This window comes from Caretta caretta, chromosome 7, assembly GCF_965140235.1.
Source record: "Caretta caretta isolate rCarCar2 chromosome 7, rCarCar1.hap1, whole genome shotgun sequence".
Taxonomy (NCBI): Eukaryota; Metazoa; Chordata; order Testudines; family Cheloniidae; genus Caretta; species Caretta caretta.
The window spans coordinates 120504135-120522072 of record NC_134212.1 but is presented as its reverse complement, the minus strand read 5'-3'; the positions used below and the strand labels follow the sequence as shown (position 1 = coordinate 120522072).

Sequence of the window (17938 nt, the reverse complement as noted above, 5' to 3'; positions counted from 1 at the left end):
TGTGGTCCATGAAACTGACTTCTGGAAGAGCGTGTAGTGGCAGAGTACAGCTAGCATAGGGGACTGCTCAGCTAGAGAACACAGCCTGTTGTCAACACCCAAGCCCAGCACCCAAGTCACAACACTCCTGTTCTTCATCTAGCATTGTCCATTGGTGAGAGCTGGGAAAGGATAACACGCAACTCTTGACTGCACCGCTTGGCTCTGTGACTTTGGGTAAGTAACATTATTATTTGTAATGCCACAGCACCTAAGAGCCCTGGTCAGAGACTAGGACTATCCTACTCCCTGACCTGCTCAGTGCAGAACACCATCATAATTCTTACTTCATTAGGTGGTGCAAGGCTTAATTATGGGCTTGTGAAGAACTTGGGAGAGTCCGGGATGGGAGTCACAAGAGAAATGTTAAGAATTGTTGTTATATGTAGCTTATTATTGATTTAAAATAGGATGGTTGACTGCTTTTGTTTAGCACTTTCCTTTCAGAGAGAACCACACTGTTAGTTTCTGAATTAGGTGCCATTTCACCTGAAATTCAAGGGAAGGAGCTGAGCGAAGTACGCACTAGATAGAGGCTTTGTTTTGAGCTGTCTAGGTACCGGTCAGACAGGAAAGTGAATGGAATTCCTCCAGCAGAACTGGTAATTCAGGAGCTCGGGTTGAATCCTCATATAAATGGCTGCAACTTCACGGACGCCCAGTTACACCAGAACTGACTTTAGACTGATTGGGTGAATTCCTACCTCTGTTGAGGTCAATGCAGATTTTGCTGTTTATTCACTGGGGTTGCGGATGCCGCCCACGGCGTCCAAACTCCAACCTGCTGCTCCCCCTGGGAACTGTGCAAGCCTATGGGAGATTACGAAACACACACACACACACACACACTTCTCTTCTTTAAGATTTCATACAAGACTTCTAGTACTTCTTTTATTATAAATAAAGCTGCATGAGAAATACATACAAAATTCAACAACCTGCTGCTTTAGAAGCAGCAGTTTAATACAGAAAGTTTTCCTGGTGTATCCTTTAAAAGGAACAGGATATGGATGTTCTAAAAAGCCCAAGGAAGAGGGAGCTTGAGCTGCAAGATTTTTGGTACTGTTCCCCATCCTCCCAGGTTAGTCCTCTACAATACAGGACAGGACAGTCTCCCTTCCAAGCAAGCAAGGTTACAAAAGGGTATCCAAAAAGGCAAGTAATCAATAAGGCTGTTGACCATGTATGGTCCCATGAGCAGCACCAAGCAGTCAGTGATCAGCAGCTATGCCGGTAAGATCAGGGTAAGAGCTGCTGTTTCCTCTCTGTCACTTACAGAAAGTCTTACAGATTGTACATTAACACACATTAGAAAAGCCCAAGTGGAACAACCACTACACCCTGCTTGAATGATGGACCAAGTGTTCAATTCTCTTTATGAAACAGAAGAGCTGTACATGGAACTGAGACACAGATGCCACGTCCCATGGCAGGCACATGTTGAAGAGTGAAACCCCGTCCCATCCCCCCAAAATGGAAGAGACTCTCTTAAAAGACATTCAGCTCTTGAATAGCAATAATGGCTTCAGCACAAGGCATTTCCTGCAGGTGAGGCTGCACTTTGGGTCCATGGCTGTATCACTTCCCCCACCTTCGTAAAGCCTGCAGTAGAAGATGAAAGCAATAAATCTGGGGTCAGGGAGGCAGTTAGACTCCAGGAGAACAAACCCTAGCCCCTTGTGACAAAGTTCTCCCAGCAAATAAATAGCAACAGCAATACCCCAGCATGAGAAGGGGATCTCTGCAGGATGATGTCTGGCCTGCCCCTTGTACCTCTTCTTGCTACCACATTTAAGATCTGATCACCTGAGACGCAAAGTACACCCATCCTCCAGTGGTTCAAGCCCTCAGAGCTGCACCATACAGCTTATGAAGGAGATCACTTGCACAAGGTTTGCCAAAACATGCTGTGTGAATACAGAGTGCTTCCCCCACGGGGAGGGGCATCTGCAGGGTCCTTCCTAGCCTGAATTTGCAGTAAACATCTTTAAGATGCCCACCTCGGCAAAGTAAGCACCTCATGTTTAAGCAGCCTTAGCAAAGCAATCAGATAAATCCAGAAAGTCCCTGCTATTGCTTCACATGTAGCTAATATAGGGTAATTTGTAAAGTTCTGCTTCCCCATTGCCGGCATATGGTTGCAAACTCAACTTTAAAAGCCCTCCCAAAAACCACCAAGAGCTGAATTACAGTTGAGACATCCGTGCTGGCTTTCAAGTGGGTTTGCTCTGACACTTTACACAAGGGAAATGAGAGATGTTTTAAAATGGCCTTGTTCTCTCCCTTATCCCTACCCCCCGCACCCCCATTTCTTGTATCAATTTTTTTTTGGTCCATAACATGTCATTTCCTGTGTCACCTGGGTCATGGATTTCTTTCTGTGCTTCTGATATGCTAAATTCAGACTCCTCACAGGAAACGTCAAACAGAGTTTCACTTCTCTCTAGCGGTAATAATAACCCACTGAGGAGGGACTTAAGTCACAGCTGCCTCACCAGATCCTGCACGTGATAGGTCTGTGTAAAAATAGGGCTGGTGAGGACACCATACAATGCACTGGGAACTCAGCCGCTGCCAGAGGCACATTACTTTCATTTTAAAATGTTCCACAGAGCTTCTGATGTATCTACAAGTCCCTATTGCTCTCTAAACCCTTCCTTATATTTTTGCTTATTGTATCCAAGTTGTCCGTTGTGACTGTCCTTTGATTACGCATCACTGTTTAATGGTTTGTGCTGATAAAAGCCAAAGCCCAATAGCACTTGCTCCCTCACGCCCGACCTACAGCAGCCAGACATGTGCTGTCACTCCAGTCTTCTTGTTCTCCTGAAAAAATGACCACCACTGGTATGTGGTGGTTTGGGGATGCAGACAGAGAGCTGCCAGAATTTGGCGTGGAGACCATCAACTTCACTTCTCAAGTGGTAGCCGCAGCCATTAACCAATAGCCCTGCTCTTTTCTCTTCTTTCCCCCTTCCTGAACAATGCAGAAGTCACTTTCTGATCCAAAACACTTGTAATGTCATAGGTAAAGTTACAGATAAAACCAGGGTGGTTACCTAATAACCCTCAACCCCTGCCCTAGGGTATGGCTCACTTTGTATCACCTGAGGCTGTCTGCAAGCTCGTCACAGAAGCAACATTGACCACCCTGCCCCCCAAGTTCTTGACTTATGCCCTCTGCCTTTGTACATCAGGACCTCTTTCCACTGGAAGGGTGGATTTGGGCATCTATCCTCAAGGGCGGGATAATGGTTCCTCCTGGAAAGGGAAACCTTCTCTCCAAGGTTCGCTCTCAGCAGCAGGCTGGATAATTCGTCTATTGCCAGAGGGTGTCACTCTCAATGAGATGGGATCAAATCTACTTTCCAGATGTGCCTTAACTAAGTTGAGTGGGTTAGAGCACCTGCTGTAAGGTGGCATCACCGGTGCTGTCTAGGCAGCCATCAAGGACAGTATTCCCCCCTCTTCTAAAAAGAGAGCCACGTGATGTGTACAGTCAAGACAAGAGCCCTAGCCTCAAAATACAAAATTATTTAAAGCCCACCAGATTTAGAAGTCAAGACTTGATCCTCAGACTCTAGCTCTCCTGTGGTTGCTTGAAGCTTGGAAGAGGCTGTAAATTCACCATGCTTTGGTCCCAGAGGGCTGTGGGTCTCATCTCCCTCCAGCTGAGACTCCTAAAAGCAACTTATCAAAACAGCAGCATTTAGGAGGACTGGAGGCAGTCTTGTCTGGATGCAGATAGAGACCTTCCGGGGGGTGTTTAGGAGGAGGGACAAGACAGCAGTTCTACTATGGAAGCTAAGAGTTTGCCACATCCAGCTTTAAAGCTCCTGTTGGCCAGTCGCCCATGTGCACCACTCTCTTCCTTAGCCATAGCTGTTCTGCCTGCCTGCCTGGGTAGGATAAAAAAAAAAAAAAATGTACTAGATTACTCATACTAGGTTGCGAGGTTAATATCTACCTTGCTAGAAGACTGTTATATCTGGGCTTATTTCACAGAGGCATCAGTGGGTTCCTCTACACACACACACATCAGCTGCTTAACTGGAAAACACAGTTTGTCCCTTAGGAATCTGCTCTGTTTGTGTCTGTCTTGCTAACATCAAAAGAATGCTCAATTGTGTTCTTCAGAACAGCACTGGGACACTGTCCTCACCATATGTTCACCCAGGCAGTAAGTCCACTGCCCTGCCCTTTACCGGGATGATAATGAAAGAGACTAATTATATTGTATCACAAATGCATCCTGCCCCCCGTCTCCGGTATGCTTCCCAAGCGAGAAGGATTTTGCAAGGTACAGGAAGTGTGTATTTGGGTGGGGGAGGAAAGGGGAAGAGGTTGTTTAGCTGCAGCTGAAAGTCCTACTAAGTGGGCACTTTTGCAACTTGAATTTCCATTAGTTTAAAAAACTATGGTTGATTTCAATGCCGCTTTCTCTGCTGCTACGTGGGGGATTGAAATTAATCTGCAGGGTCTGGGTTTTAACCCCACCACACACACGCAGAAAAATCAGCTGTTACTAAACTTCCAAGCTGCAATCACAGGGCTGTTGCTTTTTACAAGCAGGAGGTCTCATTTGCAACATTATTTTTTGTGGGAGCCACCTTAGTTTCCCTCTCATCCCCTTCCCTTCCTCCTCCTTTAAAAACAAACTAAATATTTGATTAGAGATTTTGAATAACCCCCAATATTTGCATTGCAACCCCTGAAAAGATTAGTCCTGTCTGTTGCTTGTCACCACCACAGGGACTGGTGCACAATGGGAAAAAACAAACCAGCCAACCCATTGGTGGAGTGGAGGGACACTTTGACAGCATAAATCTTTCAGTTTCTCCCCTTCTTTCTTCCCCTCCCACTCTGTAGAAACCAGGGCCTGCACTGGTTTCCATGAAAGGCGAGAGTCTCTCCCGCTGAAGTCAACTGCCCGCAAGAGGTTTCTGCGATGCCCCAAGGACTTGTGCTTGGTGGAAGAGCATTTCTCCGCTGGTCCTGCTAAAGGGATTCTTTGTGGAGCATGTTTGTATGTCCCACGGAGGGAATGTGCACGGTGTACTCGTTTATCAGTGCGGATGCGTTCTTCAGCATCTCATGAAACGTGTCCACTGTCTTTCTGTAAGCGTCCCTGTGCAGAACAAACGGACGGAAAAGGTTGAGTGGCTCTGCCTTCTGGAACACCACTGGGAAGTTCAGCACCTCGGGCACCTTCCGGTTTCCAATGAAGAAGTGGCAGAGCTTCTTTTCCTGCAGGCTTTTCTCCAGGAACTTCAGCATGTCTTGCAGCCTGACCTCCAGGTTCTCAGAGGCCCAGTCCTGATAGGGCCGGGTCTGCAGTAAATGCAGCATCACCGTCTTCAGGTGGTAGTTGGTGAGGCTGCTGGGACCTGTTAAGCTACACTGCTTTCCATGAAGGAAGGAGAGGATCTGAAGGCAGCTGAGGTGGCAGGCACTGGCAGGCAGCTTTTTGGAGATGGAGTGGATGAACCTCCTCTCGTACACGGCAAAAGTAACAAACCAGTCAGTACTGGCGACAGGATCAGCCATTAGGCTGCTGCGGGGGAAATGGGAGATGAAATAGGCATCCGAGTCTTCACACTGTACCACAGGGGTAAGGTGAAAGGCAATGGACTTCCCAGACCTGAACTTTATCTTCAGGGCTCCCGGTGAGTCCAAGAGGTTGAAGGTGAGGTCGAATTCATATTTGTGGGAGATTTTGTTCCAGGACTTGGTGATCGCAATCTGGAACCACTTCATGACCTGGTCAGCATCCAGATACTGGGTGTTCTTGCAGCACAGCAGATCCTCCATCTCACCACTGCGCGTGGTCTGGTTGGTTTGGCTATGGAGGAGGCACAGCATGTCTTCCCCCAGCTTAGTCTTGCCACAGATGCAACCTGCTGCATCCTCATCTGCCCTGCAGACTTTTATGGTGCCGTAGCCTTGTTTGTCCGGTGGGACTGACTCCCTTGAGCACCAGGTCTGGGATCGGAAACAGTATGGCTCTGGGGGTGTGAAAGGGACGATCAAGTCGCAAACCAAAGGCTTGTGCACCCTCCAGTTTTCGTACATGCTCCCCACCCCTATGGACTCCTCCACTTCCATGTCGGCGTCTCGGTTACACACGCTCCTCAGGGCCTCCAGCAAGTCGTCTGCAAAGCCTTCCACCAACTCTCGCTTCCTAGCCATGTCACCGGTGGCACCCAGGATACACCTCTCGTAGAAGTTGGCCAACGCGGCTTTGTCTGGGAGGGCCACGCCCTTGAATGCTTTCCCGAGAACGGCCATGTCGTCCTCCTCACAGGCTGACTCCTGCCAGTTCCCATCTTGGTAATCCTGCCTCCAGAGCTCGATCAGCAGGAAGATGACCATGGACATGGCGCTCCACAAGTCCCAGGGGAGGGGTTCCTTGTTGTTCTGTTCCTCCGTCTCCGTGGCCTTTTCCAAAGTCTTCAGCGTGGCCTCCTGTCTGGCAATCTCTTGCTCCAAACGCAGCTGCTCCAGCCGGAGGTTCTCCTCATGCACCTTCATCTTCTGGATGATGTCCTCAGCGTACTCAGGAACGGTGGCATTCTCTTTGGGGAAGAGGAGTGGGTGGTTGACGATGGCCGTAATCACCACCAGACACACCCGGAAGATCCCTGCTGGCATGGCGATTCCTTCCCTGCAAGAGAGAGGAGCAGAAAAACCCACTGTCAGTGTCAGATATTTCAGCCTCCACCCACGGTCAGAGGAGTAGTGAAATAAGGTCAGTGATTTTGTCTAACGTGGTCAAGCCCTTTCTCCTTGCTCCAGCTAAATATCTGACACAGGGTCTTTGGGACACCCTGGCAAGGACCTCTTAGACACAGGCACTTGTTTGTGAACTCCTAGACAGAGGCTTAGAGAGGAGGCAGGTAAGCGTGTGTGGATTCCCAGAGTTGTCCACAGCTCTGCTATCCTTTGGAGCCAGAGGACGACGCTTTCACTGCTGTCACTCCATTGTGACTCTGTTGGAAAGCTCTCCCTGCCCCCCCGACCCCCACGGGTGGGCGGAGGCGGTCTTCCCCTTCTCTGAACACACCCTGGCCCACCTGAAGGCAGAGAACAGTGGGCAGGCTGAAAGGAGGGCTGGAAATCTCTCCCTCCTCCCCCGCAGTCTTGTGCAGTTGACCATTGCCACCCTAAGAAGGGACAGAGGCACAATGCAGGTGGGTGGGACCATAGAGAAGGGGAATGGTCATGATATGGGGGGGCGGCAAGGATATCCTTTGTGCAGGGCATGCCTAGAGCCTCACATTGCCTAAATCCAACCCTACTATCTCTACAATCAGTGCTGCTCATTCACACGTGGGGTGGGAACATGGTTGCACGGTTTTGTGCCTCTGGGCGGGAGGCACATCCCAAGTCGCTTCCCGCTCCTTCAAAGTATCACGGCGTCACTGCACAGCCGAGATCATGCTGGGGCACGTCCGTCCCAGTGTAGTGGCTGCCACAACACGGTAGCATTTAGAAGAAGGTAGGGCGGGTGAGTCTGCAGCTCGGGGGTGGGGAGGGGCAGGTTCCTCACACCCAGAGAGGGATGGTGTTAAATACATCATGCAGTTTAATTTTGGCACCTGCTGATCTATTACTGAACGATACATTGGAAAACATCCCTGCCAGGTCCGAACAAACATCAAACACTTCTTCCTCAGAGCTGCAGTCCAAGTCAACCGGCTCTATTCTGAAGGGTCTGGGGCATGCTGTTCTACTGCCAAATGTGTACCACTCGGTTTACATGCAGCAACAGTCGCCACCTGACACCCCCTTCACCCAGTCTTGGCTGGGGTGACAGCTTCACAGTGTTTTGGGAGGCTTTATTTGTAACGGCTACCATAATGCATTGGGTCTGCAAACGAATGAGTGTTTAGCGCCCCAGGGGTTCCTGGGAGCTGATGATATTAAAGAAATTAACTCCCAGCTTTGCTGGGCACAATCCTATTGCCTGGGCATCTACCCAACACTGAGTGAAACTCCCAGAGTCCTAGCCAGCATGAATTAGGAGGAGTTCTTTGGGTATTTAGGGGTAGCATTTCCTTTGATTGGAGATTGATCTCCCTCTTCTCTCCATGGTGCTAGGAAGTCACTAGCTCTAAAGGTCTCCTTGTTTGCCAAGTATTACCCCTGGGCCTTAACACAACAGGGAATCCAAGAGGACTAGAGAAGAGTACGGTGTTGGTTTTTTTTAGTTTCTGGTGGAACATTTGGATGCAACAGACCCATGGTATGTGTGGACGTGCGAGACACAAGAGGTATGCATCTGGGAAAAAGAAGAGACTCTGCTATGAGAATAAAGGTACATTAATACAATACAATGAAAGCCAGCCAGAACCAAAGTAAATACTTCTTAACTAACTAATGTATACTATTGGGGTGGGGTGGATCCTAAGTAGGTATTATGATGATCCCATTGCTGTAGCTTCTGGGCAATAATGGTAGGTAGCATGTTACACGGTATGAGAGGCTGTCTTGTCTGTAGTACAAATTCACAAGCTGACAATCTTCTTGGTTTTCTCAGGTCATATTGTAACAAATCCATGCCACCTAGGAATTTATGGTTGTGGGGCTGTGCTGCCCCTGCTTACTACTCAGTGCCTTATGACAGCAGAGAGACTAGAACTCCAATCCTCCTGCTCCAGAAACACAGGCCAACATTTGAACGTAAGGAGACTCACCATTAGGTTAGCAGTATGGGGCATATGACACACAGCTGAGCACTTCTCCAGTAGGGAATAGACATTCATAGACATACCAGCCAGTTCATTACAGCACAACAAGTCATGAGACAATATGGTGTCACCATAAAAGGTAGCCCCTTGCCCTTCCACATGAGGATATTATACATACTAAGAGGATACCATCTTTTACTATGAAGGCACTGTTCCAATATTGTCAGCTGTCAGGCTACTGTATCCTGGCTCCCACTGAGACCACCGTTAATTTCGGCATCATGACGTGGAGCTAGGTGCTATATTGGGTTAGTGCACACTACCCTTACCCCTCTCAAGATCATATATTGCCTTAACAGAAAAGTCACTGAAAATGTGTTCAGTGGTTTCTTGTTCTACTTTCCATTCATGTATTTCCCCAGGGCACCACATAATTAGTGACTAACTTAGACTGTAAGCACCGTGCCTCCTTGTATTTCCAGAGCACCAGTGTGGTGGAAACAACAATAGATGGTATATATTTATCCATAAGTGGTAGCCTCTGCTCAAGAGAGGGCTGGGATAGGAATAGCAAGGGAGGGGAGAGCAAATCAGGACGGAGGGGCATTGGCAGAACTGCAGAAGGGAAGCTCACGCAATGCTCAAGACAATGCTAAGAGTCCCTCCCCTTCACAACCATTACATTCATTCCCAGTGTTTTTCAGCCATCCCTCCCACTCCACACACATACAAATTTCATCTAGAGAAGACTGGAAATCCCAATTGTTTCTCATTTTTTGCATCTACCATGAACTCATCATTTTGTAAAACAGCGGCAAGTCCAGGAGGCGCAGTGACACCATGAGACTCACGCCCTGGTGCGGTTTAAAAATAAGCTGGGTCGTCCCCCCCCCCGCCCATGTCTCAAACGCTTTTTATCAGTTTGCGAAGGAAAGGCAGGAAATGCTGCCGAGTTCCTTTCCTCGGCACTGTGCTTTTGCAGAACTGTGTGTACATTTAGAGATTAAAAAAAAAACAGAACACATGACAGGGTGCCAGAGGCCATACTTCTGCCTTCAGATCCTCAGTAGGGGCTGGGCTACGGTTGGAAGAGTGATTTTTTTTTTTTTTTTAAAACCGACATTGCTCTATCAGGACAAGCCTAGTATAGATTCAGTTCTACCAGGATGGGTCGAGTTCTACCAGTATAAAAAGGTGCCTTACAGCAGAAATAGCCATACCAGTGCAAAACATCTTTATACGTTATACTGCATCCACACGAGCGGGGATTGTACTGCGTTACCTACACCAGCATAATTAAACACAGGACAACTTTCTACTGCAGCGAGGGCTTAGTCGGTTTCAGTCCCTCCAGACTGAGGTGGGCAGGGGACCAGCTCTGATACCGGCTACTAGGAACATTCCATTCCCAGATCTCATCCAATGCAGCTTCAGAGTGTGCGTGTGAGTGAGAGAGAGAGATAAGATACAGGGGGGCTGGCCTGGTAGCACTACCTTTTAAGTTTGTCCAGCCTGCCTTCTCATTACAAGACCCTGTTTTCAGTTGCTTATCCCTTTGCCAAGTGTTAACTGTTTGGGCTGAAATTTCCTGTAACGAGTGTTTGATCCAGGCTGTTTCATTTTTTGAGAGAGCGTTTCAGCCAAAACAGTCCAGCCATTGTTGAGAACGAGGCTAGGGAAAAATACCTTGTTTTGTTCATGTTAAGGAAAAAAAAAAAAAAAAACCTTCTGGTGACTTTTTTTTTTTTTAAACAGCTCTAAGTGCTCCCATGCTTTGTAGCAGGGACTTGACATTTAGCAAGGAGCAGCTTTGAGCCTTTTTCAGCCCTATGAAAATCTGCCAAATTTAGTCAAGTTACAAGCCGTTGGGGGGGAAAAAAACCCCACTTCCCCTGGGAGTTTGCAGAGCAGAGGCTTCTTAGAGCTTAACAGCTAAAATGTCCACAAGTTTTGTCCTCGCTGAGCATGCACAAGTCTCTTTCAGCTCCCACTATGACCAGACCCTACATGTGCCAGCCTCCCAGAGTGACTGAGCGTGCTCCAGCCCCTCACAGTGCCTGCGTATGCCCAGACTGCTCATGCGCCATCCCCACAGAGTGACAGAGCACCCTCCAAACCAGGGCGACAGTGGGGAAAGCCAGACTTTCCCTGTAGTGGCTGCTCCAGGCCAGGGTGAAGCCAGGCACCAAAAGAAAGAGCAGGAGGAAACCTCTCTCCTGTGCGGTCAATGACATCTCCCCCCACTCCTAGGCAGTATGGGGGAAACCATCTGATTTGAACACAGAGGGGAGAAGAGCTAGACTGGGGGTGGTGGAAGGAGTAGTTTGGGACAAGGAGTCTGGGATGGGAGGGGAACTGGGACTAGAAACAAAGGTGGAGAATGGAAAGACAGATCTGACAAGGAGCTAGAGTCTGAGCAGGATGGGCACTGGGTGGGCAAAAAGCCTGCAACAAGGAGCCCGGGCGGGAGGCAGGACAAGGGTGGGGGGGGGGAGACTAGGACTGGGACCCAATTGGGATAAGAGATTGGACGAGGAGCCGCAGAGGGGTGAACTTGTGGGAGACTGATGAGAAGCAGAGACTGGCATTAGGCAGCCAAGGAGAATGGGGCTGGGCAAGGGAAACGACAGGGGCAGGTTGGAGGGGCAGGGCAGAAGAGGTCAAGATTGGGGGTGGGGGATGGAAGAGGCAGAATGGAAGCCAGGAATCCTGAGTCTCACTGCTCCTCTACTCTCTGCAGATATCTGTGAAGCCCACTGGCAAAGTGTGTGTCTCAGCCCCCTCTAGCGCTGGTCCACACAGAGCACGACAATCTACCACTGCAACAAATGAGGCAGAGGTCTTCCAGACAACAGCCTCCTTCACTGTACAACCCCAGTTCATTCTCAGTCCAGAGAACTGAATGAGGCAGGGATCCTGTGGGGAAAAAACCAGGGGGATATCATCTAACACAACACTGTATCACAATGCATATGTGCAAGGGGCTCAGGAGGTGTCAAATTAAGATTACACAGACAACCTCAACTCCGGCATTTCCTAACTTTTGAGTGGTTGACTTTGCAACCATAATAATGTTCTTTTAATGTAGCTTTTTGTGGGTAATGTTGTGATACTTAGCTCTTGCACAAAGGCAGCCAAGCATTTTGCTGCTTATTGGTCAATATTGGTCAGTATTCCCACTATGCTGCCTTCAGCTCCCACGGTGCTGCTTTGAAGGCTGCTGTATTTGTGGTAGTGGGTGAGCAAGATGGGCAGGGAACCTGGTTCCGGCAGTTGAGACCACCTACACAGAGCCCCATCTGCTTCCCCCATCCTCATCCCAGGCCTTCAGCCTGGCCCAGTCAGCTCCGTGCACCCCTCTGAAAACGTCCCACACACTTTGAAAACCTCTGCTCTAAGAGATCTGCTGTAGCTCAAACAGGAATTAATTCAGCGAAGTTCTGTGGCCTTTGTTATGCAAGAGGTCAGACCAAGTGATCACAGTGATCCCTTGTGGCCTTAAAAACCTATGAATAAACCTAAGTATTAATGACACATTTGGAGGGCAGGGGAGGATGGAACCATTTGTCCATGGCCCTAGTGAGTGATTGGACCCACACAATCTAAGCTTTCATTAAAAAAAAAAAAAAAAAAAAAAATACGTAGAAGTTCTAGCTCTTATGGGTTGCAAAGAAAAAATGTCTCTGTAGGTGATCTGAGTATTAACTACTTCAATGCTGTCTTCCTGAGTCTACTATCATCTCCTTCCAGTGCCTCTGCTGCTGCTCATAGTTTGGCGAAGCTGCAGCAGAACTAGGTTAACAAGCTTGACCAGTGCCACTGCTGCTATTCAGAGCCCTGTGGGCAGCTGTGAATTATCAAGACTCCACTCAGTCTCATGCTGCTGCTGAAGCACACTTGGAAGCATGCACTGGCGAGGATAACCCCCAAACCTCCACAAAATGAGACTCTACCTCAATACCAGAGACTTCTTTGTCCCCCAGCTGCCTTGGTCCTTGAAGAGATAGAGAGTTCCTTCTCCTTTCCAACAGCTAGCACTTCAAACTTAGACCCTTTTTGGCTGGAGGCTGATACAGAAGATAAAGATCCCACTCACACAATGCCCAGGGTCGGTACCCTAGTAAACATGCCAGCATATCCTCTTCCCAGCTGCTGGTGTCAGGGTAGTTGGGACTTCTTCTGAGGGCGTCACTGTTGGGTTTTCCCGTTGGAACCTCCGCTCTTTTGTCTCTACCTCTAAGCTGGTAGATTTAAGTCCCCCACCTAGGAAATGCCCGGTACATTCTTCCAAGCTCGGAGTATCATTATCAGACTTGAGTCAGCTTGCAGAACTAGGTCCCAAGTTCGTGCCTCACAGAAGCCACTGCACATCAAAAGCGAGGTGAGACAAGCCTCAAGGTTCATCAAAGGACTCTCTACATTTCATGAGGTGGGGCAGTACCATGGCAGGTCACACTGGCGCTGTACTGTGCTCTGGGGGAAGGTGCGGCTGCTCTTTTGGCCTGGGATAGATTAGATGCAACCGCCAAAACCCAAGTGCTTAAACACACCGAGAACTCTAATATTTATAAATGCACTCCCACCCTACCCACGCTTGTCAGCTGGCGAAGTGCGGCAGTTGTAACAAAGCAGCAGCACCTGTGAGATGCGTTCCGGTTTGCTTGAGGGTATCTCCTAGCGCAGACCTGGGGGGGGGGGGGAGGGGAGGGATGTTTATCTGGCTTCTATCACGCAGGGCGATAAACCCTCCATCGTTGAAAGTTCTGCCAATGCTGAAGTGAGACGTGCCAGACTTGTACTGAGCAACGGAGATCTGCGAGGACTTCCCACTAGCTGGTCCTTACACAGGAACATGGGCACTGCCATCTTGGATACTGCCAAAGCAGAGAATAAACAGGGCTGATCACGCTCTGAGGAACTCTTGGTTAAACAGATGATAGTTTGCGCTGTTCTTGTGGCTCCTGGGAGCGAACTCTCCTGGGAAGCATGCTGTTCACCAGTCCTGTCGGCTACTAGCGCTCGACAGAACAGGGGTTACTACAGCTAATGCATGCGCTCCGGTTTGCTTTTGCTCACATTATGTTCATTTAGTGCTGGAGAAAGGTGCTGGATTTCAGTTCCTAGCACAATCCTCCCCATCCTTCTCTTTATCCACAAAACAGGTACGTCACGGGCAGTGGTAGGGGAGGGATTGGAAGGGATCCATCTCCATGGCCGACTCAATCTTTGGCTTCTCTAACAAGGCTGCCAATGAATAAGGACCAGTTAGTGCCATCAGTCTGTGATGTGGACCTCTGTGCACTGGGAACTGGCCAGCTATCACCTGCCAGCTCTTTTCACACAGATTGCCGAAGAGTCACCACTGAGTTATACTGGTGAGCCAGAGAAGAGCTCTATATCCCACTGCCGGTGCCAGGCAGAGACATGGCTATACTTAAAACAAGATACTTTGGAAAGCCTCAAGTTAAGCCCTGCTGCATGGGACAACTTTCACGGTAGGTTAGTTTTAAGAGACCAGTCAACTCTGAGTCCATTTAACACAGAACCAATATTAAATTTGTATTACACCTGCTAAAATTAACATCACTACAACCATCAGAACTTCCACCCTGCTTCACGAATATTAAATCTCACCCACTCTTTGCAGAATCGTGTCACCTCCATTTCACAGCTGGGGAAGCAAATGACCAGAGAGATTAAGGGACTTGCCAGAGGGGACAGAGCAGATCAGTAGCGCAGCCAGAAATAGACCCCAAGAGTGCTTGTTATCCAGTCTCTGGCTCAGTGCCTCCTTCCATGATGCACTGCCTCATGAAACATGAAGCTGAAGGCCTATGCTTGCCCTCAGATATTCACTTATGCATCTCTGCTGCTCAGTAGTCAGCTACTGCCCTGGGTCAGTAGTTCTGATTTTTAACGTCTCAAAAACAAATCCACCACAACCAAGCAAGAAAAGAAACACTAGTAGCTGGATCACTGTAGGGTCAAGATTTTCTTTTAAAAAATAGATACGTTATAAAAATCATCCCTGCCCTATCTATCCAGATCTTTGGTACTTATAAGGTCGCTGTTACTATTGTATCTAAAGACTGTGAGAATAAATACACTGATTGCTTCACAATACCCCTGTAAGATATCCCTATTGCACAGATGGGGAATTGAGGCACAGAGAACCCAAGTGATTTACCCAAGATCACAGAGACAGACTATGGCAGAGCAGGGAATTGAACTGGATTCTCCTGAGTGCTAGACTAATGCCCTAATCCCTAGACAGTCTTTCTTGTCTCCAGGCCCACCCCTCTTACTCCAACACTCTATTTTTTCTCCCCTTACAGCACACTAAGGGGAGAAAGGATGACTCCTTCCCAACACCACACCCTCTCCCCCATAAGAGGCCAGAATGTTGCCTTGGAAACTCCACCCCAGATTAGATGCTCAGCCATGGGATAACTTTGTCTGACAAGGATACTTGCCTGGTAATGATTATTTTGCCATTTGATTGCCAGCACTGTTGCCTTCAGGAGGTCTATGAACATCGTGCCTGGGGCAGACTCTCAGTGCCAAAGGGGTCAGTCACATGGCCAGAGTTGGACGTCCTGCCCAGTGGCCTGGTGCAAACAGTTCGGAAGTGATGGTTTTCTCCCCCAGTAGCACAATCAGATATTTTCATGGAAATGTTGATGTTCGTCCTGGATGCAGGACAAGGCAGCCCCTCCTTCTCCTAAACAGACTGACTGACTCAGACCCTAATCCGGCTCTGCTGTTTGCTCTAATAGATCCCAGGCAGCTCCAGGAAGTCACCCTTTCAAAAGGGAACAGTCCCAGTATTTCATCTACAGATGAAATACATTTTAGTAGCTTCCATTACAAGAATAAAACCCATAGAAGAGACAGCCGATTTATTTTGACTCAAGCAGAGAACAGCCACTCACTCAGGAGCACATGGCCAAACCCCAGAGAACGGTGCTACTTGTTGGATTTTCGATCCAACACACAATCTCACCATCACATGGGCAATCTATCGAGGTATTTCCAAGGCTCTGCTCACCATGGCATCTAAGCACCATTTGCACCAGTGAAAGTCCACTATGCTCTCCTGTGCACGTATTAATTATTTGCACTGAGGTAACTCACAGGAGCCCCAGTCAGGGACCAAGACCTTATTACGCTAGGCACTGTACAGACACAGAACAAAAAGACAGCCCCTGCCCCAAAGAGTTTACAATCCAAGTATAAGACCAGAGACCACAGGTGGATAAAGAAACGGGAGAGTACAAGGACAGTGTAATTAGTCCGTGTAGTGGGCAGTGGTCTTAGCACACCAGTTGTCTAACCACTGTCGAGTTGTTGGTTTTTCGACTGCTAGCCTGCTCCGTTCTGGTTAGCAGGCCACAGAGACACATGTTGCAAGAAGCCTCAGCTCCGCGAAAAGCACTCAGGAGGATTTTTACAGCATTTCACTGGGCTGCCTGTCTCCAACCTCTATGCTACAAACACAGACGGTGGGGCAGGAAGTGCATATGCCGCTCCCACCCATCCCAACAGTGTATTCGGTTGTTGTAGAGTCGATGCCAGAAAACATCTTGGCTGGGCTTTTTAAGTCACATACATTCATGCTGTTGGTCTAGAACAATTGGAACTTTTACACTTAGGCCAAAAACGTTTGACCCACTGGCCTGGACAGCTCCCCCATTTAGCTCACTGAATTGGACAGAAGCGATCACAACAGCCAGTCGGTCATCCGCACCTCATGCAATCTTTCATCAGCACAGATGGTCGCAAGTTACAGCAACCCCCTGCTGTTGTACTGGCTGGCCCCGTAACAGTAGCTACGGGGAAAGAGCAATGCCATTGCACACATGCTCCCCGTCTCCTGCTTGATGTCCACATTGGGACCCATTAAGGAAATTTCTCCCCTGATCTCCCTCTTCTGCCCCACTCCACCCTGTCGGCAGCAACAGCGGATATCCTTGAAGAGTAGTCTCATGGCAGAGGAAGGGAAGGAAAGCCTGCATTAGGACTACAGAGAGGGGCCAATTGCCAAAAACTTCCACACAGAATCTCTCCCCGCTCCCGCAATTCTTAACAAGGAAAAAAAAAAAAAAAAAGTCAAACCTGCCATAAAGCTAAACAAGTTGTTAACTGTTACGCCAGCTCTCCCAGCACCCAGAACTTTCCCACCCACTTCTATGGGTACTGGCAATATGGCAGATTTAGAGCTCCTATTTCTTCCATCCCTGACACCACCTCCTATTTCTATACTAGCTAGAAGTAGGAGGATCCTGCATTGACCATGGATTTCAAAAGTGGTGGTGTGAACCTCTCCATTAAGGGCCTGGTCCAAAGCCTAGTGAAACCACTGGAAAGATGCCCATTGTCATCACTGCTGTTTGGATCAGAGCCCAGAGGCAGGGACTGAGAACTACACTGATCCAAGACCTTCTGCATCATACTGAGTCCTGAAACAGGACAAGTTAGCACACTTAAAATTATTGCAGGGCCCCGATCTAAGGGTCCAATACCTTGCTAATAAACAGTGCTCAAAATGAAGGCTAGCTCCTGGGAGCGAACTCTCCTGGGAAGCATGCTGTTCACCAGTCCTGTCGGCTACTAGTGCTCGACAGAACAGGAGTTACTACAGCTAATGCGTGTGCTTCGGTGGTTTGTGAAATACGGAACCTTTTAAAGGTCACATTATCTCAATAACCATTTGCAGTTGTTTCTCCACAATCCTTTGAATTCCAATTTACCTTGACCATTGTAGCAAGAACCATTACAACAGGAAACCAATGCTTTATATTGAAAGGAGAATTGGAATCCCATCTTACAAAATGGTATAAAAAATCCCCACTCCTCTTCGGGCATTAGACACCTGCTAAAATAACTAGTCGGAATCTGTGAGTCCTGCTGCAGCTGACATGAAGGGGAAAGCAAGCTAGTAAATAGGAGAGATGAGATTTTAAGATCTGATTGGCTAAATTTCCTCTCTCACGGATTACATATCAGTGTAACTGCATTGACTTCAGTGCAGTTGCTTCCCAGTAGAAGTGTGTGTGTAGAATCAGGCCCTGATATCATATTGCCTTGCGCCCTGCTAACCTCTTGGAGGAACAGTGCAAACACTTTCAGGAGCAGTAATCTTTTCCAAACACTCATCCTGGATCAGCGATCATAAACCCAGAAAACAGAAATATGTTGGCTAAAGAATA

At 48.3% G+C, this 17938-nt stretch overlaps 1 protein-coding gene across 5 annotated transcripts in view; it reads right to left on the bottom strand.

Moving 5' to 3' along the window:
* Positions 1-916: 916 nt before the first annotated feature.
* Positions 917-17938, bottom strand: part of ITPRIP (inositol 1,4,5-trisphosphate receptor interacting protein) — a 38368-nt gene continuing 21346 nt past the window's right edge. The window contains exons 1-3 of one of the 5 annotated variants that reach the window (XR_012669438.1): positions 12826-13341; positions 3587-6703; positions 917-1641 (exon numbers count right to left, since the gene is read on the bottom strand). Coding sequence is in view for 3 of the 5 variants with exons in the window: in XM_048856275.2 (XP_048712232.2) it covers positions 5038-6703; positions 12826-12857 (1698 nt within the window). In the remaining 2 variants the exon portion in view is untranslated. The other 4 variants (XR_012669439.1, XM_048856275.2, XM_075131085.1 and 1 more) reach the window with 4 other exon arrangements.